The sequence below is a fragment of the Lepidochelys kempii genome, chromosome 8, assembly GCF_965140285.1.
Source record: "Lepidochelys kempii isolate rLepKem1 chromosome 8, rLepKem1.hap1, whole genome shotgun sequence".
In the NCBI taxonomy this organism is placed as follows: Eukaryota; Metazoa; Chordata; order Testudines; family Cheloniidae; genus Lepidochelys; species Lepidochelys kempii.
In genome coordinates this window covers 72,996,303-73,021,174 of record NC_136387.1, presented here as the reverse complement: position 1 = coordinate 73,021,174, position 24,872 = coordinate 72,996,303, and the positions used below count along the sequence as shown (strand labels likewise).

Here is a 24,872-nt window from a genome sequence, read left to right as displayed (position 1 = left end):
AATGATATTCTATCAAACATAATGTTTGAAGAATTTTTTAAAAAGAGGAAAAGAGATCTTGACTTACATTTTAATAATAATGGAATATGAAGGCTTGGCCGTACTGCAGAAGTTCAGTTCACATATAAATGTGTAGCAATTTCACCAGTCTGTGAATACAAGAAAATTTATTACATTAAGTTGGAATTTAGATCTTTGACATGAAGCTGATATTTTCATACTATGAGAAATATCAAGCTAATATTATACTGTCTTATCTGATGACTTCCAAATGTCAGAGTGCAGTAACTTATTCATGGAGACCTCAATGCCTTGTGATAGTGTCAATTTAAGAGACGTTTACATTGACCTTTTTTTTATTTAAACATGTAAAATGAAATATGCAAAGTGGATTAGGAAAAGTGTGAGTGTGGGGGAACTAGTGGCAAGAAAGTTCTTAATAACAGAATGAGGCGATTTTAAGGCTAATTTCCACAGATGCTTTCCTGACAGCTTCAGGAACTACCTAGCAACTCTTCTGACAGCTTCAGTTCTGTTTTTTTCACACTATTTCACTCATCTGCAGCTCAGCCTCCCAATATTTCTTCATTATTTTAACAGGATTTAAGGAATTAAAAATAGCAGCGGGTTTATGTTGCAGTTTTCAGAAACTGCTTTTAAAATAAAATGTTAATAAAAAAAGGGCCCCACTGATGTCAGTTTTTGTATAGTCTTTATAACATCCTGCCACATATGGAGTGTGGGGACTTTTAAATACCGAAAATATTTAATACTATCTTATTGTTCATTATACTATCTTGGTGTTAGCTGGAATTATCAGGTTTATATCTATGAGAGAGAATTTAGAGGGGCCTTCTCTAGACTGACCATTAGAAAGGAAGGATGGTCTTGTGATGAAGGTATTAGATTGGGATTTAAGAGACCTAGGTTCAGTTCTAGGCTCTGCCCAGACTTGCTGTGTGATCTTGAATAAGTAATTTCCTCTCTCTGTACCTCAGTTTCCCATCTGTAAAAAGAAGATAATTTCCCCACCTTGTCTCTTTAGATTGTAAATTCTACAGGATATGTACTGTCTCATACTATGTCTAGCACAGCATGATGGTTTGGTTCACAAAATGCCAATGCAATACAAACAATAATATTTGGAATTAATGGTTTTAGAAGAATTTTGTTAATGCTATCACTATGTTGATTAAAGGCAACAATTTTAAAAAGGAAATAAGTCTGACAACTGGCTGTCTCTACTAAGCTGATTCAGCACTAAATATAGGGAAGTGTCCATTCAGATGGGGGCATTAGAAAAGCCACTCACTGACAGTTTAGGATTCCACAAACCATACTTGATCTCTGAGGCAAAAGTGCTAGGTGCCCTGCAGTCTCTTTCCCCTCACTGGACATTTCAACTATAGCATTTGCTACCAGATAAACACTATAATCCCCTGCTTTGACTATTTATTTTTATTATTACTGTTTAGTACCAAATGGTGCTTTTCATGGCCTGTCTCAAAGCACTTTGCTAGCTTTGTTCACTGCTTAAGCCTCACGACGCTCCTGGGAGGCTGATAAATGTTTTTATCCCCATGGTAGAGAGGAGTAGCCTGAGGCCCAGGGAGGTTCAAGGAGTTTGTCCAAGGCCACCAACAAGGAGGCGGCAGAGCTGTACGCGAACAAGGCCCACCAAAGGCGCTCTGCGGCCAGTAAGCCCGTTGCCTTGGAATGCCCCCCTCTGGCGGAGTGGGGCCATTGCACCGAGAGCCGCGCTGGGAAGGTGACGAGGGAGGCGGCTCGCTCCGCCCGGCCGGCTCACTGACCTGCGGCGGCTGCGACAGGAGGGGAGGGGCCAGGGCGCCCCCTGGCGGCCGCTGGTCCGGCTCACGCCGCCGCAGGGCGGAGGCGGGTTCTAGCGACGGCGGAAGGGGAAGAGGCCTGTGCAGGCCGCCCCAGCAGGCCTCGGAGCGCTTGGCAGGGGCCGGTGGTCGCCATGTCGGCGCTGGCCCTGGAGGAGCTGTCGGCTCTGACGGCTATTTACTGCCAGCCGGATGAGTGCGCGGTGCTGGCGGTGTCAGGTGATTGTCACGGCCGCAGGTGGGGCTGCTGTGCCGGCTGCCCGCACGGCCCGACCCGCCCCGCAGCGGCGCAGACCCTGCTCGGGGAGCTGGGAGCCCCCGGCCTGCGCGGGTCCCGTGGGGCGAGGCTGGGTCAGGCCGCACGGCAGCGCTTGTTTCCGCAGCCCCCGGTCCCCTCCCCGCAGACATAGGCCGCTTTGCCCCAGGCCGAGTAGCCGGTAGCCCCTGACCGCGAGGCAGCACTTCGTAGCAAGTCCCCCACTGCCCCCTTCCCCGCCTCCTTTCCTTTCCTGCCCACTGACTTGGCCCCTTCGCGGGTTGAGTGTCCGTGGAGATTTCCTATCAGTTGTAGTGGGTGAGCAGGTCAGTGAAGGTGGGATGGGGCAAAGGTGGTGGGTGTCTAATCCGGCCAGCATTTGGCATAACTCCCCCTTTCCCACCCAGTCCTAGGCAGACTTTTGCCAAGTCTGTCCTGGATTCAGGGGTCCCATCCTGTGCAGGATGTTGTGCTGATCTGTGGAAAGCATTGTCAGACAAGTTCTAAGGGATACCTCCTCGGGTGTCTTCTCCCCTGGAAAACTGGTATCTTGTTCCTTTAACTCTTTGCTGTTCTGTGGATTATAAGGTCGGGGAGTGGTCCGTCTACCCCAGTGTCCTGTCTTCTGCCAGTGGCTGATGCCAGATGCTTCAGAGAGAATGAACAGGACAGTTACAGAGTGATCCATCTGTTCCCAGCTTCTGGCAGGCAGAGGTTTAGGGCATCCAGAGCATGGGTTGTGTTGCTGGCCATCCTGACTAATTGCCATTGATGGACCTGTCCTCCATCAACTTTTCTAATTCTTTTTTAAACTCCACTTATACTTCTGGCCTTCACAACATCCCCTGGGAATTAGTTCCACAGGTTGACTGTGTGTTGTGTGAAGAAGTACTTCTGTATGTTTTAAACCTGCTGCCTATTAATTTTATTGAGTGACTCCTGGTTCGTGTATTATGTGAAGTCATAAAAACACTTCCTTATTTACTTTATCCATACATACCATTCATGATTTTATAGACCTCTCTCATATCCCCCTTAGCTGTCTCTTTTATAAGATGAACAGTCTCAATCTTTTTAATTTCTTCTCAAATGGAAGCTGTTCCATACCCCTTAATGATTTTCCCAGGCTTGTTCCTTTTTTATCAGGTTCCTTTTTTTGTCTGTTTAATATTGGATGCACTTTCTCTCCAGGTTTGTGCTGTCAGGGCAATAGACTGGATGATCTAAGAGGTCTCTAATATCTATGACAATTAAAAACCTTTCCATAATATACCCTCACAGCAAGCACTACCCCTTGTATTGTACCTGTCTCCTAGCATCTGCTTGTGAGCTGAGCTAAGGATTCTTTTCTGCTGCCAGCCACCGCTGAAGAACCCTAGACTCCTCTGTGGTGCTTTGCTGAAGTTCACTATTAGGCTACTAAACAATACGAATGCCCATAAAATATGCTTCCAATATGTTGGAGAAACACTTAGTTTCTCTGGACTGTAGCATTATAAAATGCGTGACTGTCAGAATTTGCTTCTCATAGCAAATTCTGACATCTTAATCTATTTTTGCATGTTTTCTCATCACAAAAAATGCTACTGTAAGTACTCATGTAATCTCTTGCCTTTTATTAGTGGTAGCAAATTCAGAAAGGTGTCTTTTGCCTGTAAATTTCCTACCAGGTATTTTTACTGTTTGCATCTCTGGCACAGGGTAAATCCTAATGGGTGTCACTCTCCTGTCACAATTTGCTATCTCCTCTAGTTCCCAGCATTTCACCTGCATTCAGTAAATAACAATAGGCTAATGACATCAATCTGAATTTGCTACCTGCCAGTAACAAACTAACTTGATAAGCAGTTATACTTCAGATAAGTAACAAGGCTTGGAGGCCACATAGCATTGTATAATGTTTAATAGGTGGTAGTTATCATTACGCACATGGGGCCTGAATCTCAGTCACTCCCGCCCTACACTTGGTGCAGTGATCACAGGTGGCTTTGTGCACGTTTGTGTTCCCCATATTCTTGAACTGCATGGGGTCTGCTTGGTGTAAGTTAGACCATCCTCGGGTCTTCTGTAATTTATGCTATGCTTCCCAGGACTCCCTATGAGCCCTGGGGAAGCAGAGAATAGCCATAGTGTGGTGCACTCTGGTCAGGCCCCCTGTGAGGGCGGCTTGGGAGCAGGGTAAATGTAGAGCCATTACACTAGTTCTGTCAGAGCCTCCAGGGTGGCCCCTGCACATAGGATATTCTGAGAGGGCCATTTTTACCCATGTGAAGATCCCTGTATGCTGCTGGAGTGATATAAAGGGGCCTACCCTACAGTTACAATCAGAGCTGCAGGACCCCGTTTAAAGAAGATCATAGCTTTATCCCCAAACCATGATCAAGCCTTAGAGTTTATCTACAAGCATACTGGGACTGAAATAACTGGTTTTAATTCATGTCTTTGTTATTTTGGTGCAAGTTTCTGTGTGGATGCTCTTAAAGAAGAGCTCCATGTAGCTTGAAAGCTTGTATCTTCCACCAACAGAAGTTGGTCTATTAAAAGATATTACCTCACTTACCATGTCACTTTTCTTTCAGTTAACTTAAATCAGTAGGGTATTGACTTAAACTAAATCAAAGTAAGACAGTTTTATTATGAAATGTATGTCCACACACAGACTTGCACCAAAATAAAAGGTGTGATTTAAACTGATTGAGTTACTTCAGTGGTAGTTTGTACACAAACTCTTAGACAGCCAAAGGAATTAGCACGATTCAGGGGCACTTTTAATGATCTGTCTGCACTGCAAAGTAGAATTGTATTGTAACTGGGTACCCTTGACATGACACACATTAAAGTTTTCCTAGACTAGAATTAAAAGTCATGGTTTTAAAACATCTTAGCTAAAACATTTTAACTGAAACAGTTGAAGTTTAATTTTTAAAAAACAAAAATTGGATTTTTCAGAAAAATTATTCCAAGCGTGATTTTAAACTGTAGCATCCAGACTGTAGTTAACTAATTTAGTGGATTATTATATTAAAATACCAGTCTTTCCCAAATATTGCACACTCATGTATTTCTTGGATTCTATTAGAGTTGTTGTGCCTTTTTTCATATATAGAGAGAATAGTCTCAGATGTTCATAAGTGATTCAATGTAAAAGGCTCAAAAGCCTTCCTAGATTTAAATTACCTTAATGTTATATGACTTTGCATGGCTTTTAACCAAGCTCTCTTTACGATCCATTGGTCTCTTATTTCTCATACTGATCTCTAGCATTCTCCACTGGAATCTGAAAAACACTTTGGGTGTGGACATTGTTTTGTAATTGATTTTGTAGGGAATTTCCAGCTCTTTTGGATTAGAGATGCAGAATCCCTGAGTTTGTGCAAACTAAGGTCTTACAGCTTATGTTGTTTATTATATTATGCTATTTGCTTATGCTTAATTTTCTCTGATAATACAACTTGTCACTAATAAACAGTGCACAGAGATACTTTACATTAAGGTTTCTGTGTTAAATGATGTGATCTCTGAGAAATTTAGGTTATTCCTGGGTTGATTTACATGGTCAGAAAAGGGGCCTTAGGGACTGATGGTTTTGAGGGATGTGAGGAGAAGCTCTTGCACATCTCTTGGTAAACTAAAACCTTTAGCTTTCCAAGGTTTAACAATGATGTGCTCAACATGCAAAAGATGTTTTTTATTAAAAATGATGTGTTGATTAATTTAAATGAGCTAATTACAGTATGTCTCTCTTACTTTACATGCCTCTTTGGAAGGATTAGTATTACAGATAAAATTCCATAATTTACTAGTTAATCCACTGTCTTCTTTCTAGTTTGTTTGGTAATCTTGCAATAAAAATATATGTACATATTCAAAGCTTGTACTTTTGTAGGTAGTTTCTGAGTTAAAAATGGAATGTATGTGTTTTGGCAGAGGAGGAGGGGATCTCTCTGGCTGACATGGAACATAAAAAAAATCTGAAGTATGCCAGAGCTGAATTTACTGATAAGCATGCTAGGGGTAAGTGGGAAGGGGAAGGACGACATGTTTGAAAAAAATTGTACTGGGCTCAGTTTTATTAGCACATTAAATGTCATCAGAATGATAATATGCTGCTCTTTATTTCAGCTGTCACATTTTGATATGAAGTCAACTCAGGTGCTGTAGTTTGTGCGAACATAGGAACAGTTTCTGTAGAATACATTTGTGAAGGGTGCTGATCATTTGCTGTCTTTGTGCTGCAAGCAGTCTACAACCTGAGTGTATAAAAGGGCCAATATCATGGTTAAATCAACTGTAAATATACTTAGATTTTTTTAAAAATTCTAAGACCACAAAGACTTTGCACGAGTCCTCTGTTTAAAAGTAACTGCCTCCAGCAGACGTAAATGAGTGTGGCTGGTTTTTATTGCCCTTTTTCATGATGGCTCAGAGTGATACGCCTCTAGATTTGCTGCTGTGATGCTTCTTTCAGATTAGTGCACCATCATAGCAATGCGTTTCCCACAGTGAAAGGTGTGAGATTGTTGTAGGTTTAAGGATGTGATCGCTGCAGCATGAGATTCTTGCCGGAGGGGTAAGATTGGCTTGTCTGTCTCCCTATCAGTTACTTCTGAGTCAGTGAGATCTGGGACTACAAATTAGTGAAAAAAAAACATGGTAGGATTACCAGAATGGCAACATCTTTTTCTGTTGCAGTAATTAAACAGGAAATGAATTTTTCTCCAATTGATTTTAGTGTCTGAGCTTTAAAATTCACTGGAACACTGTTAAGTAAGATGGTTCAAGGAAAGGAATATAAAAATGCTTAGTACTATTAGGGGCAAATACAGCCTTCACTTTTGCTGGCAATGTACCTGTTGTGCTGACAGAGGCTAGAGTGAGAAGGATGTGCAGGTTATCCCATGTGCAGTAGAGAGCTAAAGTAGGGAGACAGACAGACTGCCAGGGAGACAGACAGACTGCCAGGTCCCTGTGTGGCAGTACACAAGATGTTGGGGGCACGGGGAGGCCAGTGATAAAGCTGGAGAATCTGCTGCTAGATGGATCTTCCTGTCTCCCCAATGAGAAGGCTGTATAGAGACTCCATAGCAGAACTGTGGTCTGTGTGAGGATTCCTCCCCCTTCATGTCAGCCCAGAGAGTTTGGACATTAATGGTGAACTCTTATGCTTTGTTATGAATATAATATAAATTGTTTCAGTCAGAAAGCAGAGTGGGGAGGGGAGGACTGTGTTACTCAAAGATTGGAAATGGAATATAGAGCCCTTTTCCAGTTTGAGTCTGACCTAAGGTGGTAATGACCAAGTAATTACCATTGATTGCTATTTAGTGATGTGTGTGAGACAAAATGACGGTCTCATTATAGTTCTTATTGTCCAGTTGTCCATGTTATACAAAACTACCATCATAGTTACTTAGATTGTAATTACACATTATAGTATTTAGACTATAAACTCTTCAGGGCAGGGTTTGTCGTGTGTGTATATGTATGTACAGAGCCTAGCGCTACTACAAAACAAATAATATTTTTCCCTATTAACTTTTTATGAAATTATATGTATACAGAGAGAGAGAACAAACAAATGTGAACTATACACAAACTTCTCACAATAATAAAACAAATAATAATAATAATAATTAATAATGGGCAATTTCAGCAGAGAGGCCAAGGACTGAAGGGGGATGAATACTGAACTCATCTCTTACCCTGAGAAGCAATCTTTCTAGGTCAGGGTTGAGGTTCATTGGAAGTGTTGTGGGCCAGCAACTGCTTGGCCAGCGGGCTGCTGCCTGTAGAGGGAGAGCCTGGATATGTCTATGTTAGGCACAGATCTGGAGACTTTAATCTGCTCTCAACCTTCACCTTTCATGAACACTAAATTTGCTTCTAAAAAACTGTAAAGGCTGGGATTTTCAAAGGAGTCCTTTTGAAGGCGAATGCGGATTGGGCTGTTAAATGGGAGTTAGGTGCCTAAATGCCTTTAAAAATCTGGCCCTTAATGCCCACAGGCACTTTTGGAAATCCTGGTATTAGTACTCAGGTGCCAAACAAACTATCAGCATAAGACGGTACAATTCAACTGAATTCAATGGATTTGCATCTGCTGGTGCCACTGGTGGATTTGGCCCTGTGTTTTTATTCAGAATGAGGATGACTGAGAGTGTTTGGAGACCTTTCTGAATGTAATGTTAGTGTTTGATCATTCGGTATGAAGGGCTTGGTTCTTTTCTTTTTCTTTTCTTTTTCTTTTCTTTTTCTTTTCTTTCTTTTTCTTTTCTACTACAGTGTTACAGAGGGTTCTGCATATGAACCAGGATGGGGCTTTGGAAACAAAACTCTGGCTGATCTCTTAAAAGAGTGTCCAGATCATTTTCAGGCTGTTTCACTTATTAAACAGGGCTCAACTGTTATGTTATAGAGGGCACTGAGGTTGGTTGGCAGTGTCAGCAATGACAATTAGACATTCTTCAACTGCCTATCATGTAAGGGAAAGTAAAACAAGGGCACTGAGAAGACAGGTCACTTCAAAAGAACTCATCTGAAACTTAAGTAAGCTTTACTCTGCCTTTCAAATCTGTCTCCTCTTGCCCTCATTTTAAAAACAACTTGACATTTTAGCAATTCTTTAAGAAATGGGGTGAAGTGTTTGGAATACATCAAAAGGTTTAAGGAGAGATGATCTGAGGAAGAGCTTCTTTTATTGAATACCCTCTTTTTCTCTTATTGCTGTGTAGCCTGATTAGGTCTTTGTCCCCTCTTTTTATGTAATGAAGTTTTGTTTTATTTCTCTTTGAACCATATCTTAGTCAAAAAAGGGTTTTATAACAGAAATAATTGTATATGCAATTTCCAATTTCACTGCCTTTGTTTGTGTGACTTATTATGTGACAGTTTTATACGTATGTGGGAATCAAACTGTAATGCTGTCTAGAGTCATTTTATCCCAACTCTAGCATGGAGCAAGGTCTGTACATTACTTACTCGAAAATGTCCCTTTATAACACTTCAAGTATGATTTTTGCTCTAAAATATTTCCAGGCCAAAAAAACACCAAACCAAACCCACCCACCAAACTAACAAAAAACTATTTTGAGGGAGTTAAGATTGAGAATGCATACAAGTAATTTAGGGTCAAATGCACTTCAGAAATGTTATCATCATTCTCCCAAACCAAGTGTTGTAAACATTGAAAATTCAGAGCTAAGGTTCAACTTCAGAGAAATCTAAACATGTTAAGATATGGAAACACACAATTAGGAAACTCAAACAACCTTAACTCTTCCCTGTAGTGACATCAAGCAACAACCGTATGAATATGATGGAGGTATTTTAGTGTTTGTCAGTCCAGCTGAGATTAACTAGATTTTTGAAGATCTATTCAATATTGTTTTCTTATAGTGTCACTACAGAGCAGAGTTAAAGTTGTTTGGGTGCCTAACTGTCCAACTACACTGAAGGCTGTATAACTGTGGATAGAATTTGGCCTTCAGAACCTTTATTACTCATGATGAGCCACAAACGAAGCTTGACTTGAATCCAAGAAAGAGTTTGGAAAAAACACCTTTTAACTTGTAAATTGAGAAAATTTGGTCTGGAAGTCACTGAGAACATGGAACCCCAGAATGTTATTTTTAGTGTAGAACTGTTCTTTAAAGGTGGAATCTTCACAAGTACTCACCATTGGCCTAACCTCACTCCCACTGAATTTGATAGTAAAACTCCTATCAGTTTTGGTAGGAGCAGAGTTAAGACAATGCTGAGTGCTTCTGAAAAAAATCTTTATTTCAGTTGCCCTCATTGTTGCTCCCCTCATACAAATTTTTACTTGTGAGAAAATCGTTTGTGTTATTGACTTGTCAAGACTCTCTTTCTTAGAATATGTTAATAACTTTCCTGCTAGAATGGAATGCAAATATTTCATTCAGGATTTCATGTAAGCAAGAGACTTGTAGCTTAAGTCACGAGTTGTAAGAGACTTCAGAAATTTTCTATGAAGAGTATTAGTCACTTGAATTGCATTTTTTAAGAAAGAAAATAATGTATTAACTTACTTACGTGCTACTGAAGTTTGTAATTTATATGCAGTTTATGATTATTCTTGGATGCCTTCCAGAGACAGATGGAATCACATTAAGAATTCAAACCAGCGTGAAAGGACTTTTGGATTCAGATATACTGTTAAAGCTGTCATTTCACTTGCCGGTCAGTTATCCCTCAAGCCTGCCGAATATCTCCATTAATTCAGAACAGCTTACAAGGGCACAGTGTAAGGATGTGAAAGAAAGATTACTTGAGCAAGCCAAGAGACATCTTTCTGAACCCATGGTACATGAGCTGGTCCTCTGGATACAACAGAATATTAAGCACATCATTGGGCAATCAGAAACTTCAATTTGCAATGAAAAAAGTACTTTGTCAAGATGCATAAATACAGAGGATGGTATATGGACTATCCTTTTGCATTTAGATCACATGAGAGCTAAGGCAAAATATGTCAAAACTGTGGAAAAATGGACTTCAGATCTAAGGCTGACTGGAAGACTGATGTTTATGGGCAATATGATACTGATTCTTCTGCAAGGAGACAGAACTGGCATTAAGGTGCAAAAACATTGAATGTTGACTAGTCCTATTGATTTACTGCTGAGAGCTGTGTGTTTGAATAGAATACCTTGTGTTTGTTTTTCTAACATTACCAATTTTGGAAGCAGGTTGACTGATGATTGGGGCATACATAGGCCAGTCATTTCTTTATTCCTGCAAGCTCCAGTTTTCTTTCAGTGGCTGTCTTTACCTCATCTTTCATCATCACTAATCTGAAAAGTCTTGGATTATAAATGCTGTGTTTTTTAAAAAACAAAACAAAAAGCATCTCTAAGGCCAATAGGAGTTTTGTACTTGCAGGAGCAGAAGTGGGGGATATCTTAAAATGACTGGAAAATTACTAAAATATACTGTGTTTTGATAAAATCTTAAAGTTGTTTTTTCCCATTGGTAAGGATGTGTGGAGGAATATGATATAAAATGACTATATGAGTTCATGTTATCTGGGAAAAGTAAACCCCTTAAAAATATAGACTTACACTCAATAGAATGAACTATTATTTCTTCGATTGATTGCCCCTATGTGTAGTACACTTGTTCCTTCAGGTTGTGTATGCGCTGAGGGCTGGGGATTTTTCTCTAGCAGTGTCCATGTGGTTTGTGCATGTACCACAGCTCTTGTTGTGCTCTTCACCAAAGGAATAAAGGGAGTTGCCAAACCACCACCATCTTAGTTCCTTTTTACCACTTACGCTTTAGGATGGAGCGTCAGTGTTTGTGCTGTCTACTTCAGCCTTTTCCTGTTCAAAATACTTTTAAAATTCTTCTTAGCTAATTTTCTTAATTTAGTTCATTAGGAGATAGTTCTAAGGGTTGGTTCCCTTGGGAATCCCCCTTTGAGGTGAGGAGCCATTTTCCATATCTGCCCTGCCCCAGCCTTCCAACAGTTGTGTGAAGTATGCCAAGGATCCTCAGCTTTAGGAGCTACGATATGTGCTACAAGTCATTCCCAGTCACAGATTATCCCAACACTGGTCTGTACTCCCTGGGGAAGAGCATATCCCTTCCAGGTGCAGTATCTGCAGGTGGTTCCTGAGTAGGACTAAACTGTCCAGGAAGTATTGGTGCTGCAAGTTCCTGATGGAGCAAGCCATGAAGGCGGGAGCAACCTCTTAGTGGGGAGACCACCTGTATTACTACCTGAAGAAGGCGGGAGTGGCCCCTCTTCTTCTTCAGTTCTGAGTGGTTTCAAGACCTCTGCTTCCCCACCCTCACTTCCCTGGCTCCGAGAGACTCTGGAGAGCAGGGCTAGGGCAGACGTGGGGTAAGGTGGGGTGTGGAAGGGAGACATAAGTGCTCTCATAAGGACAAGAGGGAAGGTTCCCCATCCAGGTCCTCTAAAAAGAGGCAGAAGTCCCTGACCCATACCAAGTCATTGCATGCTTTGTGCTCCAGAGTGGGACTTCTTCTAAGGGCAAAACCGCAGCATCCACTAATACGAGGGCTGCTTCTTCAGCACCAAAACCCTTGTTGTTACTGTTGGATAGGGCATCCTCTTTGGAAATCTGAGCAGTGGAGACCTCTCTATCAACTCCAGTTTGCCTCCTGGATCTAGAAGATCGTCTGCTGCTCCTGGAACCAGTGTCATTGCACCCTCTCTAGGCTTAATGGCTGGAACCAGGACTCCAGCGAATGCCAATTATCAGTTCAGTACACTTTTCCATCCTTGCCGTCATGCAGGGGTTGAGCCAGACTGTCTTTGGTACTGTTAGCGAATAGAGGCAAGCCATCTCTGCCTCCTCTGGTACTGAATGCTCCCCTACTGGATCCAGGATCAGAAACTTTGGAATTGGAAGAGGACTATGATAGACACCCTGCCCAGAGAGGCTCCTTGAGAGGATTCAGCCCAGACAATATCAGGAGTGTCCAGCACATCTTACTATTCTAATTCTAGAAAATAACCTCCCTACAGCCACTGGTACCCAATAACCTGGGAGCTGGTTCTGAGCAGTTAGATCCTACAATGACAGTATTGTGTCCTGGAAGACTCGCAAGATCTCTGTCCAATATATCAACCCCGTGATAGTGAAGACCTGAGGGACTCTAGGGCTTCCAGAGTAGAATAGGAACTTTATCTACCTCTTCAAGAGCCACAGCTCCAGCAGCATGAGGAAGAGGAGTGAGGGGAGAGAATCTTTCTGTGACTTTGTCCTCTTCTTGCTCTCATGACGTGGTGATTCTAACTTCCCAGCTGCACTGTGACTATCCCAAAGCCTTTCAGGACTTAATTAGCAGAACGACAGTCACTTCAGATTCCTCTTGAAGAGGTCCAGGAAGCATCACACAAACTGCTGCACGTTTTACATAGTTTGGGTCCAAGCAGAGTGGCTCTTCCTATAATTAAGGCCATCCTCGAACCTGCCAAGGCCCTCGGACATACAGCTGCCATAAGTGCATCAGTGTCCAAGCAGTCTGAAAAAAGGTATTTTGTACCAATGAATGGGTTAGAACAGTGGTTCTCAAAGCCAGTCCGCCACTTGTTCAGGGAAAGCCTCTGGCAGGCCGGATCGGTTTGTTTACCTGCCGCGTCTGCAGGTTCGGCTGATCGCGGCTCCCACTGGCTGCGGTTTGCCGCTCCAGGCCAATGGGGGCTGTGGGAAGAGCGGCCAGCATGTCCTTTGGCCTGTGCCGCTTCCCGCAGCCCCCACTGGCCTGGAGCGGCGAACCACGGCCAGTGGGAGCCGCGATAGGCCAAACCTGCAGACGCGGCAGGTAAACAAACCGGTCCGGCCCGCCGGGGCTTTCCCTAAACAAGCGGCGGACCAGCTTTGAGAACCACTGGGTTAGAATACTTATTCTTTCATCCATCTCCCAACTCCTTGATGGTGTCAGTGACCACCAGGAATACTAGACAGAAACAATCTAGGTCTAATCTGCATGAGAAAGAAGCTAAGAGGCCTGACCTCTTTGGGAGAAGGGAGTATTCCTCAGCCTGCCTACAATTCTGAATTTCCAACTGCCAAACTCTAATGACCAGATATGATTTCACCATCTTTACCAGCTTCGCTGTGGAGATTCCTCAGGATGTTAAAAACCAGTTCCATGCCCTGATTGATAAAAGTAGGCTGGTAACGAGATCAGCACTTCAGAGTGCCCTACGTGGCTGACACACTGGCAAGATACATTGCGACTGCTATGGTGATGAGATACTTGTCATGGCTCTTCTCCTTGGGAATCCCAGAGGAGCTTCAGACAGATAGGATGCCAAAAGTCAACAACTGTTCATGTTCCAACCTCTGCTATCCTTGAAACCAGTGTTTGATGGGACCTTTGAGAGCTGTACACCAACTGTCCCTCCAGATCTACACAACCTCTCTGCTTTTTCCCCTCCTCTGGAGGTTGACTTTCCTACTACAGAAATCACAGTGGACAAATGGATGCTAGAGGTCATCTCCTCAAGATACATCATCCAGTTCTCTTCCCTGCCCAACCTCATCCCCCTCCCCACCCTCTTCAGGGACCCCTCTCACAAGAGGATTCTTCTGCATGAGGGAAAATGGAACTGGAGGCAATAGAACTAGTATCTCCAGCAGCAAGGGGAAAGGGATTCTACTCAAGATAGTTCCTTGTCCACAAGAAAACAGGGGATGGAGACTCATTCTGGACCTCAGGGAACTGAACAAGTTTATCCACTGTGTAAAGTTCAGGAATGTGACCCTGTCATCTATTATCCCGTCACTAGATCTAGACAATTGATTCACAGCCCTCAGTCTCAGAGGTGCCTACTTTTATGTAGGCATTCAGCTGGCACACAGGAAATTCCTAAGATTTTTGGCCAGACAACAGCACTATCCCTCCAGAGTCCTCCCCTTTTGGGCTTTTGATGGCAGTGTGCATGTTAACTAAGGTATTATTGGTGGTAGAAGTTCACTTTCACTGGCAACAGGAAATTGTTTACCCTTACCTAGATGACTGACAGCTAAAGTGCAATCTTACCAGGAAATGTGGGATGCAACCAGAATGCTGGACCTCAGAGTGACCCTGGAAAAGTCCACCCTGGAACCCTTATAGTTGATAGAATTAATCAGGGCAAGGTTGGGTGCTATTACAGCATACTTGCCAGATGACTGCTTCCTCTCCATCATCAGGCTCGTACAAATCTTTTGAGCTCCAGAACATCTGTCCGATCCTGCATGACACTGGTGGGTCATATGGCCATGAGCACTTATGTGACCCCATTCATGAGGCTTCATCTCAGATGTTTACAAGGCTGGCTGTGGCCTGTTTACACTTCAGACAAGTACAGTCTTGACTTGCTTGATATGATTCCCACAGGGTCTTAACCTCCCTTACTTCATGGGAGGACAGAGCAAGGTGTGCGTAATGGGGGTAACATTCAACCTACTGTTCCCAACAAGGCCTATCACCACAGCTGCATCCCATTTAGGTCGGGGGTGCACCTCCAGAGGGTCAGGTTGCCTAAAGAACGTGGTCCACTCAGGGATCTATGCTTCATTTCAGTGTGTTGGAGCTAACAACAATCAGATTGGCCTGCAAACAATTCCTTTCTTGCATCTGCAGATAGTCAGTCCAAGTACTATCAGATAACATTATGGCAGGCTGTTATATCAATGAGCACACTCCTCACAGCTCTGCACAGAGGCCATTGTCCTTTGGGACTGGTGTATTCCCATGCAGATTACCCTAACTGCCGTCCACCTCGCTGTGATCCGTAACACCTGGCAGATTCTCTGAGTAGATCTTTCTCCACAGAACATGAGCGGGAGCTGCATGATGTAACTCTGTAGGTGGCGTTCCAGGTGCGGGGTCTTCTATCCATGGACCTGTTTGTGTTCCATCTGAACCATAAGTGCAAGGAGTTCTGTTCCAGAGGTGGTTGTAGCCTGGGCTCTCTGGGTGACATGTTTCTTATACAATGTTTGGGAGTCTTGTGGTACACATTCCCCGATTCCCCTCTTACCTCGATTGTTGCCCCGACAAAACACAAGTCATCCTTATCGTGGCAGCTTGAGCCTGACAAGTCTTGTACCCGGTGCTTCTGCAGCTATCAGCCTGACCTGTCTATCTTCCCCTGATACATCAGATACTAACCCAGGACAAAGGATGGACTAGCCTTCTCAACCCAGTCATGCTTCATCTGAGGACATAGTATTTGGAAGCTGTTGGAGTTAGAGAGGGCCCTTTCATCTGAAGTCCAGGACATCCTGAGTAGCAGTAGAAAGTACTGTACCAGGAGAAGTTATAAAGTGAAGTGGAATAGGTTTATGTTGTTGTGTAAACAACAAGGAATTTCCCCTTTACAGGCTAAGACCCCAGACATACTGGGCTACCTCTTGTCCTTACAATATTTGGTGTTACCTATTAGCTTCCTCCAAGTACACCTGTTGGCCATCAGCTTGTTTCATTTTCCAATAGACGTCTACTCTGTATTTTCCCACTCAGTCACTGCCCGTGTCCTGAAGGGTTTAAGACTTCCCTTTGGTATCAAAACTGGTACCATCCTGGGACTTGAACCTTATTTTATCAGCCCTCCGTTTGAGACATGGGATCCTGCTCTCTGTTACTTCTTTCTATGAAGGTAGAATTTTGGTTAATATTGTGCTGGCCAGAAAAGTCAGGGAGCTTGGGGTGCTCATGACTTACCATTCCTGTACAGTGTTGCATAAAGACAAGGTTTCTGAGGAGCTGCATCCTAAGTTTGTCCCGAAGGTAGTGTCAGACTTTCACATCAACCAAAGTATCCATCTACCGGTGTTTTACCCTCAACTCTCCTCTAGTAAAGGAGAAGAAGCAGTGTGGCTCTCACTGGACGTGCATAGGGCTCTTGCCTTCTGCCTGCACAGAATAAGACTTTCCCGAAAGTCCTCTAAACTGTTTTGTCTCATTCATGGACTGTATGAAAGGAAAGGCCATTTCCTCCCCGAGGCTGTCAAAATGGATTTCAGGGTGCATCCTTTTCTGCTATGAGATGAACGTCTCTCTTGAGGGCAGTGTAAAAACTCACCCGAATAGAGCTAATGCAGTATTGTTAGCTTCCCTTAGAGATGTTCCTATTCCTGACATCTGCAGAGCAGCAGCTTGGAGTTCTGTTCATGGTTTTACTAAACACTATGCACTGGTGCAATCAGCTGCTTCTGATGCCTCTGCAGTCTGTTGTATCACAGGACAGTTCTGCAGTCTGTTGTATCATAGGAGGTCAATGCCTGGAGTCTTCATAAAGCTCCTGCTTGGGAATCACTTGAATTGCACTACACATAGAGACAATCACTCAAAAAAGGAGGGATTCCTACCTTGGGGTGACTTGAGTTCTCTGAGATGTGTTGTCCCTATGTATAGTGCACTACCCACCCTCCTTTCCTGCTACCTGGCTTCCCCCTACTGGGAACAAACAGTAAAGAAGGAACTAAAATGGCAGCGGTCCCCTTTATTGCCTTAGTAGGAGCACGAGGAGGGTGAAGGCATGTGAGTGGACGACACAGACACCGCTAGAGAAAAATCTCTGGTTCTGAGTGCATGTGCAACCTGAAGGAACTGAAGTGCACTCCATGTAGGGAGAACAGAAGAATTCAAGTTACTACAAGATGAGTAACCTCTCCTTCTGTCAGCTTGGTGCCTTCTTCCCTCCCCAGTTAAGTTGTCTGATCTGCGCCCATCAAAACCAAATAATTTCAGATTCTGTATGTGTTATCGCTACAGCGTGCTTAGTCTCTTAGCTCACGAAAGCTTTATGCTCAAATAAAATGGTTAGTCTCTAATGTGCCACAAGTACTCCTTTTCTTTTTGCGAATACAGACTAACACGGCTGTTACTCTGAAACCTGTCTTTTAGCATATGGATCAAAAAAGGAGAGGAAGTCTATATTGAACTGTAGCTCACTTGAGCGTAGGCATATTGCCATTTCTGAGGCAGCTCCAAGCATTTAATAATTGTTTTTTTTATATTAGTCCAATTCAGAAAACCTGTGGTGAAAGATTAATAACAGAAGTGTTTCTATCATTCAGAACGCTATGAGCTTATACTGAACACTTTTGAGGTCTTATCTCTTTGGCCCTACTAGAACAGTGGGTCTCAAATTTTTGTACTGGCAACCCCTTTCACTTAGCAAGCCTCTGAGTGCGACCCCTCCCTGTAAATTAAAAACACCTTTAACCCCATTATAAATGCTGGAGGCAAAGCGGGGTTTGGGGTGGAGGCTGACAGCTAGTGACCCCCCATGTAATTACCTTTTGACCCGTTTGAGAACCCCTGTGCTAGAACGACGTTTTCCTTTGTGACGCGCCAGTCCATCAGAGCATTTAAGGATGTGCTTAATTTTATGCACTGAGAGTAATCCTGTCAAATCCGATCAGGCTCTGTATACTTGGGATGAGCACTTTCCAAGTTTGTTTGGAATGTTCTGAAATAGTCTCTGTGCATGTAGAATAGATCTTAAAGTATATCTCCAAGATGTTATAGCTGACATTTCATACTCTGATTTTTTTGTCATTTAGGAATACTTGATTCTTCAAAAAACCTCTAAGGTAGATGTGGACTCAAGTGGAAAGAAATGCAAAGAGAAAATGATTAGTGTACTGTGTGAAACAAAAGTACAGACAGAGCATAAAAGGTATAATTTAGTAGTATTGCAGATAGAAAAGCAACCGACTTGATAATTACATTGTGACAAATCTAGGCATATTCATGTATTTTCTTGTACAATGTAGGTTTCAGACATTTGAAGTCAAAGAATATTCAACTTTGGATGAGCTACAAAAGGAATTTGAAGCTGCAGGACTTACTGAGCTTTTCTCTGAATTTGTGCCTGCTTTGTTAAAGTAAATTTATAAGAAAACATTGGAATCTTTGACTATAACAGCAGTTGACTGTAAAAAGTGAGACGATAAAAAGAAATGTTTGTTGGAGAACATCTTTAAAGCTTCTCTGCAGCAAAATGCCAAAGAAGAAGACATCTACTTGCAAGACACAAAAGGCAATTCACATGTTATGAAAAGATCATGTTTTTGACTGTGCGTTGACTTTTGACAGGAAATGCTGAGTTTAACAGCTGAACTGTTAGGTCAAATACGAAGGATGGCGAAGAAAAGTCAGCATTCCTTTTCTCTGAGATTCAGTTAGAATTGTATCATCTCCAATTGTCCTGTAATTAAAGTATATTTGTCAAGATATTTGGTTTCATTCTTCTGTTTTCAAATATATCCTTATGAAGCTGGTTCTTTAACTTGCACAGCTAGAAAAATCTATTCCATTTGCTATTCAATAACTTAAAAAAAATCAGCAATAATACTGCACTGAGTGTACTGAGCACAGGGCTGGGGGTTGGGGTGTAGGATCTGGCCAGGAGCTAGAATGAGGGAGGGGGCTCAGGGTTGGGGCAGGAGGTTTGGGGGTGGAGTGCTTACCTGGGCAGCTCCCATTTGGTGCGAGGGGTTGGGGTGGGAATGTAGGGGGTGCAAGAGTCAGGACATAGGGTGTGGGGGTGCTGGGTATGTGAGTGGGGAGTGCAGTAGTCAGGGCAGGGGGCTGGGTGTGTGTGAGGAGGATGTAGGAGTCAGGGCAGAGGGCTGGGGGCATGTGAGGGGGTGCAGGAGTCAGGGCAAGAGCTGTGGGGGGTCTGGGTGTGAGTGTGGGGGTGCTGGAGTCAGGGCTGGGGTCGTGGGGGGAGCAGAGGTCAGGGCAGAGGACTGGGTGTGTGTGTGTGGGGGGTGCAAGGGTCAGGGCAGAGGGCTGGGAGGGTGTGTGGGGAGGTGCACGGGTCAGGGCAGAGGGCTGGGGATGTGGGCTGGGGTCGTGGGGTGCTCCCAGCCTCCTGTCCTGAGCGGCTTATGGCAGGGGGCTGGAGGGGATATGCCCTGATTCCAACCCCCTCCCCGTCCTCACCTCTTCTCCGCCTCCTCCCAGGGCGTTGGGGCTCTGCTTCTCCCTCTAGCTCGCAAGGGCCATCAGCTGATCGACGGCAGGGAGGGAGAGGAGGAAGGGCAGGAACCCAGCATGCTGTGGGAAGAGGCAGTTGGGAGCTTGCCTGCCTTGCAGTGGGAGCCGGCAGGACCAAGCTTCTTCACCCTGCCCCGGGAGAGGGGGGGCGGAGAAGAGCGGGCCGGGGCTGGCAGAATTTTTAAAGGCACGCTGCTGCCTGCCGGGGTCCCGGCCTGGGTTTGGCAGCGGGCTAAGCGGGGCTGGTGGCTGGGACTCGGCAGGCAGCAGCGTGCCATTAATAATTGGCTCGTGTGCCATCTTTGGCATGCGTGCCATAGGTTACCGACCCCTGCTGTAAACCAATCCAGTGCTGTTTAAATGGAAGAGTGTATTTATCCCAATTAAGTCAACAAGCTGTGATGTGCTTTTGTGTCTTTAAAGGAACAAATAAACCTTATTATTTTTCTGAACTGTCCAGGAGGGGGCTGGACATTACAGAGCATGCAGTTCTGGGAAAATTTGGGACTGGGAATGTGTTGTATTCACCCCCTAAGTAGTAACCAAGACTGCTAGAGACTAGGGAGTGGTGTGTTGCTGGCTGGCTGCTGAGGTCAGAGTTGCTGGACCAGGGTCTGCAGTTATATGCTGGCACTCAGCGTGTGACCTGCATGAGTGTTGCTGACTATGAACGTCCCGGGCAGAGAGTTTCAGTAAGAAAGCATTTGAGGCACCCAGGGTTACAGGGCAGTCAGTGACTAAAACCCTAACTGGTCTGGATTGTACCTTGAACTCTGACAACAATAAGAAGTTGTATTGTTCCTCCAAGAGGGTACTCCTGTCACACTCCCAGCCAGTATGAAAAGCTGTAGCACAAATGGGACATGGGAAACTTGCACTTCCCTTCTGGTACCTGTCTTCATCCTCTTGCCAAAAACGGTTGATTAGTTTTTCCGAGAAGCTTGATTATCCGTCAGTTTCAGGAGTCAGCAAAGGCATTTTATGCACTAGCCTTCTGTACTCTCTTTAATTTGTTCCTCATTTTACTTAAATTGGCCAAATCAACAAATCCATTCAGCATAAGAAATGATTAAAGTTTTTCTGCTTTGTTTGACATGCTTTAAAGAATTACAAATCTGATCAGTACGCTACTGTTTAGACAGAAGAACAAGAACAACAAACTAGATGGCAGCCTGATTCTATCAAAGCAAATGCTATTACCCATCAATCAGTCATTTAGTTTGAAGAGTATGAGGGTATCTTGTATTCAGGCAAATAGTATTTTTAAAGGTGGTTATTTTCTGAAAAGGCTAGAGTTATCTATTAATGATGACTTGTTTATATGTGCTGTATGTATGTTTATGGCAAAAGTGGGGAAACCTTGTGGCCCAAGAAACACACACTGAGGTGCCAAATAGCAGTGACTTCCAAAGAGAAAGGAGAAATGAAAAAAAAAAAGAAGAGTGCCGCAGGAATTGGGAGGAGCAGAAGGAATATCACGTAGTCTTGAAACACCTTTATCTTTGTGAAAAATAAGTAAATTCTGCAAATACACACCTACGTTTTAGCAAAATGTTTGGGATTTTACTTTTCTCATTTCTTGGTTTTTTAAAACTTTTATTTTTTCTATGTTTTCTCCTTGTTCTGATTTTTTTAAACCTTCAATCTTTCTCTGCTTTTCCTTATCTGTGTTGGTCTGTTGTCTTCTTCATGTGCTGCTGTTGCTATAAAGCTTCAGGGAGTGCAAACATTGGGTAAGCTACTCTCTCACCCTTTGGCCTATGAGCCACCTTTGGTAAGGCTGGGTCTGGTATGGACCCAGTTTGGCTAGCTCCAATTATAGCTGGTAATGGAAATAGTATATAAACATGTAACCTGCTAATTATTATATTATGCTATTGCCTTATATGTAAACTGTATAGACCTCTCTCAGCTAGTGTTCTTCACTATAGCATGAGGAATTGTGATACTCCATGATTATATTGATCATCTATTACCTTTGTGCAGTGTCAGTAGCTGAACAGTGTGCAAACTCCTGAAAATCATGGGAATGCACATGGCAGTATGTAAAAAGCATATACTGTCTATAGCCATCTGAATCAAGCAGTTCACATTTTTTTTTTTTTTTTTAAAAAGGCCAAGTTTAGCAAATAAGAGCTCAGGCTCCTGGTGCAATACCTATAGAAACAAAGCTGAGAGTTAGCTATTTGACTGGTCAACTTTAAATAATTCAGAATTGAGGTTTAGTTGGTCCCCTCCCTCCTCCTCTTTGAGCTCTTGTGTGTGGGTTTTTGAACCCTGAACCAAATTAAAAAAGAGCGTATGTGATGGATCTGCAAAGCAGGGGACTACAACTCCCACCAGCTCCCCTCCCTTGCATTTCCCCTTCCACAGGCCAGATAAAGGGAAAGGTACTGAACCAGGAAGTGGCCTGGCTCTTGGAGTGGGAGCTGCATGGTAGCAGAGAGCTGTAGAGAAGCCCCTGGAACTGTGGATAGAGCTACATGTGGTTGTAACTGTCAGGTGATACAGTTGGGTGCAGGTCTGTGTGGGAGTTGGGGGAGCAGTGGGGGCTGGGCAGGGGGCTGGTGCAGAGGGGCCCCAATGAGAGACGCTAGCTGAGCCTGGGCTGGAAATTTGCAAGCCCCTGTTTGCAAGACACTTGGTGTGAAGAGGCCTCTAACTCTCAATTGTACTGCCCAAGGACTCAAACAGGAACTGTTACTTACTTTGAACTGTTTTTGCAGATATTCTAGGTAAAGAGGCTTACTTTCCTTTTCCTGCCAGCCCTACTAAAATACACTCACTCAGCCATGTCTGAATGATTACTGGGACCCACCAGGGTTAGCACCTACGAGGCCTAGCTGCTCAGACACCTATAATGCTTGCCTGAGTTGTGGCACACCAGGCACTCTACTGGCACCCTACGGTTTTGGTGTACTGGCCAGCTACAATAATTATAAGGAAATGTTACAAAATATTAAAAAACCCAAACCCTCTCCTCATAATTGACATGATCAGATAACTTTTGGAGCGGGAACAGTGAAATACTCAGCCTAATCTTCAAGCCTTTTATGGTATCTTGATGTAGACAATGGAACTCAGTTATGCATCTCCGACCTTGCACTTAATCTGGACACATCCCCCCTCTCCAAGTTCCTTAGCTGTCTGTGTGGTTCTGCACATTGAGTGGAGCAGGGGTGGATCCAGTCACATAAAGTTGCCCATTAGTGATGTGCTCTGTGGGGACTGGGCAATAAGAAACTGACAGGATCCTCGGGGTGCTTCCTTGGACTGTGGGACTGCTGTGCCCCCTTAACTCTCGCCAGCTTGGGCTGTCTCTCACAATGCGTTGCTAGTGACAAGCAGCAAGCCCCTCCAGGCTGTTATCACTCAGCACAACCGCTTGTGGAGACCCACACCGAGCTAGATTGCATGAATGCTCCCAGAGCCACTCATGAATCACACAGAGAAAGGCACCAGAGCCATATCCCCCCAGCACTGTACCCCAGGAATATACTGTCTTGCAGTGCTCAAGATGAGCAATGCAAATTTAATAGTTGATTCACCACTTCATCAATGGAAAGTGGACTTACAGCAGCCTTTGTAAAACCTGAGCACATTTACCATTCACTTCAGGCAAACTCACTGGTAAAGATAAACAGTAAAACAAATGTATGGACTACAAAAGATAGATTTCAAGTGATTATAAGTTATAGGCAAACAGTCAGAGTTAGTTACCAAAATAAAATAAAATATATAAGCACGCTGTCTAAACTCTCAACCCTATTAGACTGGGCAACATCTAGATTAAGCAGTTTTTCTCACCCCACTGGACATTGCAGTTCATAGTACACAGATTTCACCCTTGAAATATGGGCCAGTCCCCTCAGTAGGAGTCTTCAGGGTGTCCTTGTTGCTTGCAGCGTAGGTGGGTGAAGGAGAAAGGCCCAGCATGTGGCCACTGTGTTTTGTTTTATACCCTCAGTCCCATGTGCTTGGGGACCACAAGTCCAGGCATGTCTGAGGCCATTGCCAGTCTCCAGGCAAGGTTGAGCAATTCCCCTGGTGTGGCCTCCTGCAGGTGAGTCATTGAATTGTAGCTCCCTTGCTGGACAATGGCTGTTGATGGGTTGTTTGACACCCTGAGCAGATATTGGTTATGTTGCGGTTCAAATACAAGACAGAACAAGGCTTTGAGCAAGCAAGCAGGCTGGTCTGCTGACGGGCTGGTCTCCTGTCAGCTTTCCACCCTCTCTTTTATTCTTTCTCTCCCCCCACGCATTACATACTCCAACAGATAAAAGGAATACACTGGCTTTGTTTAATATTCTTATTTACCAATATCTATCTACTGCATTCCTTGCTCTCGGGCCTTGAGCCCAGTCCTGGGAGGCTTCCCACGGTTCATGTCATCTGGGCAAGATTCCAAGGTTCATGCCCTTGAGAGGAGCCGTGTGTGCACTGCTCCTACACAACACTCCGGGTGTGCCCTGAATGTTGCCAAGTGCATGAACCCTGCATGAATGCTACATCCCCTCCTTTTTTGTTTATTTGTGCTCGGCCATCTCATGGTAGCCATCAGTTTGCTTTTGCAAGCCAATTAGCTCCCGGACAAACAAGGTCATAACTCGTGGAGCCTGCCAGGGCAGTTCTCTACAAAGCCTTAACAAAAAGGAAATACACTGCACACAGCAACAGCAAAAAATAAGCCCAAGAAGGTAAAGTGTAATTGGCCGGGCCCCAATTAGCCATGCTAGAGTACTGGGAAGAGAGGTTCGCGTAAGCAGCGAGCATCATCTCATTCCCTATTTCCTTAGGGTGATGACATACTGGAATAAGGCACGTACCTAACAATTCTTCAGCTGCTACAAAATCAGATAAACAAAAGTGGGTAACGTTTGCTATTGAAGCCAATCTTTCCCATAGGTTATATGTCATTCGGGCCCGTAATGGAGGAGACGCTCCCGAGTCAACCTCTACAGGAAATAGCAGGCACATAAGGCACACAATCAATACAGAATTAGCAGTGATTTGGGCGAAAATAGCCACAGAGAGACTCTCAGGAGTCTCTGGCTGTTGGTTTGCTGCCAGTCTTCGTTGAGCCACGGCGACCAATGCTTTCACTGCTCCCCATGTCACGGGCTGGTTTGGGACACTACGTCTCCTCCGTCTCCGTCCCGCCATTGTCGACCTGGGAGGCACCGCGTTCTCCTCCAAGGTCAGCTGAAACTCCGGTATGGGGTTTGACAGCCCCTGGTGCCACGCCATGCTGTTTCAGTGCCGGTCGCACATAC

General features: G+C 44.0%; 1 protein-coding gene across 4 annotated transcripts; it reads left to right on the top strand.

Moving 5' to 3' along the window:
* The first annotated feature begins 1,828 nt into the window (after positions 1 to 1,828).
* On the top strand, positions 1,829 to 18,828 carry RWDD3 (RWD domain containing 3). Of its 4 annotated transcripts, none has more exons than XM_073356975.2 (4): positions 1,829 to 2,066; positions 10,186 to 10,701; positions 18,156 to 18,271; positions 18,369 to 18,828. In XM_073356975.2, the coding sequence occupies exons 1-4, from the start codon at positions 2,040 to 2,042 to the stop codon at positions 18,481 to 18,483; spliced, it is 774 nt and encodes a 257-aa protein (XP_073213076.1). In that variant the 5' UTR covers positions 1,829 to 2,039; the 3' UTR covers positions 18,484 to 18,828. The 4 variants fall into 4 exon arrangements, with proteins under 4 accessions (XP_073213076.1, XP_073213077.1, XP_073213074.1 ...); XM_073356976.2 differs by having other exon boundaries at positions 1,830 to 2,085; positions 10,214 to 10,701; XM_073356973.2 differs by having other exon boundaries at positions 1,833 to 2,066; positions 10,214 to 10,701.
* Positions 18,829 to 24,872: the final 6,044 nt, after the last annotated feature.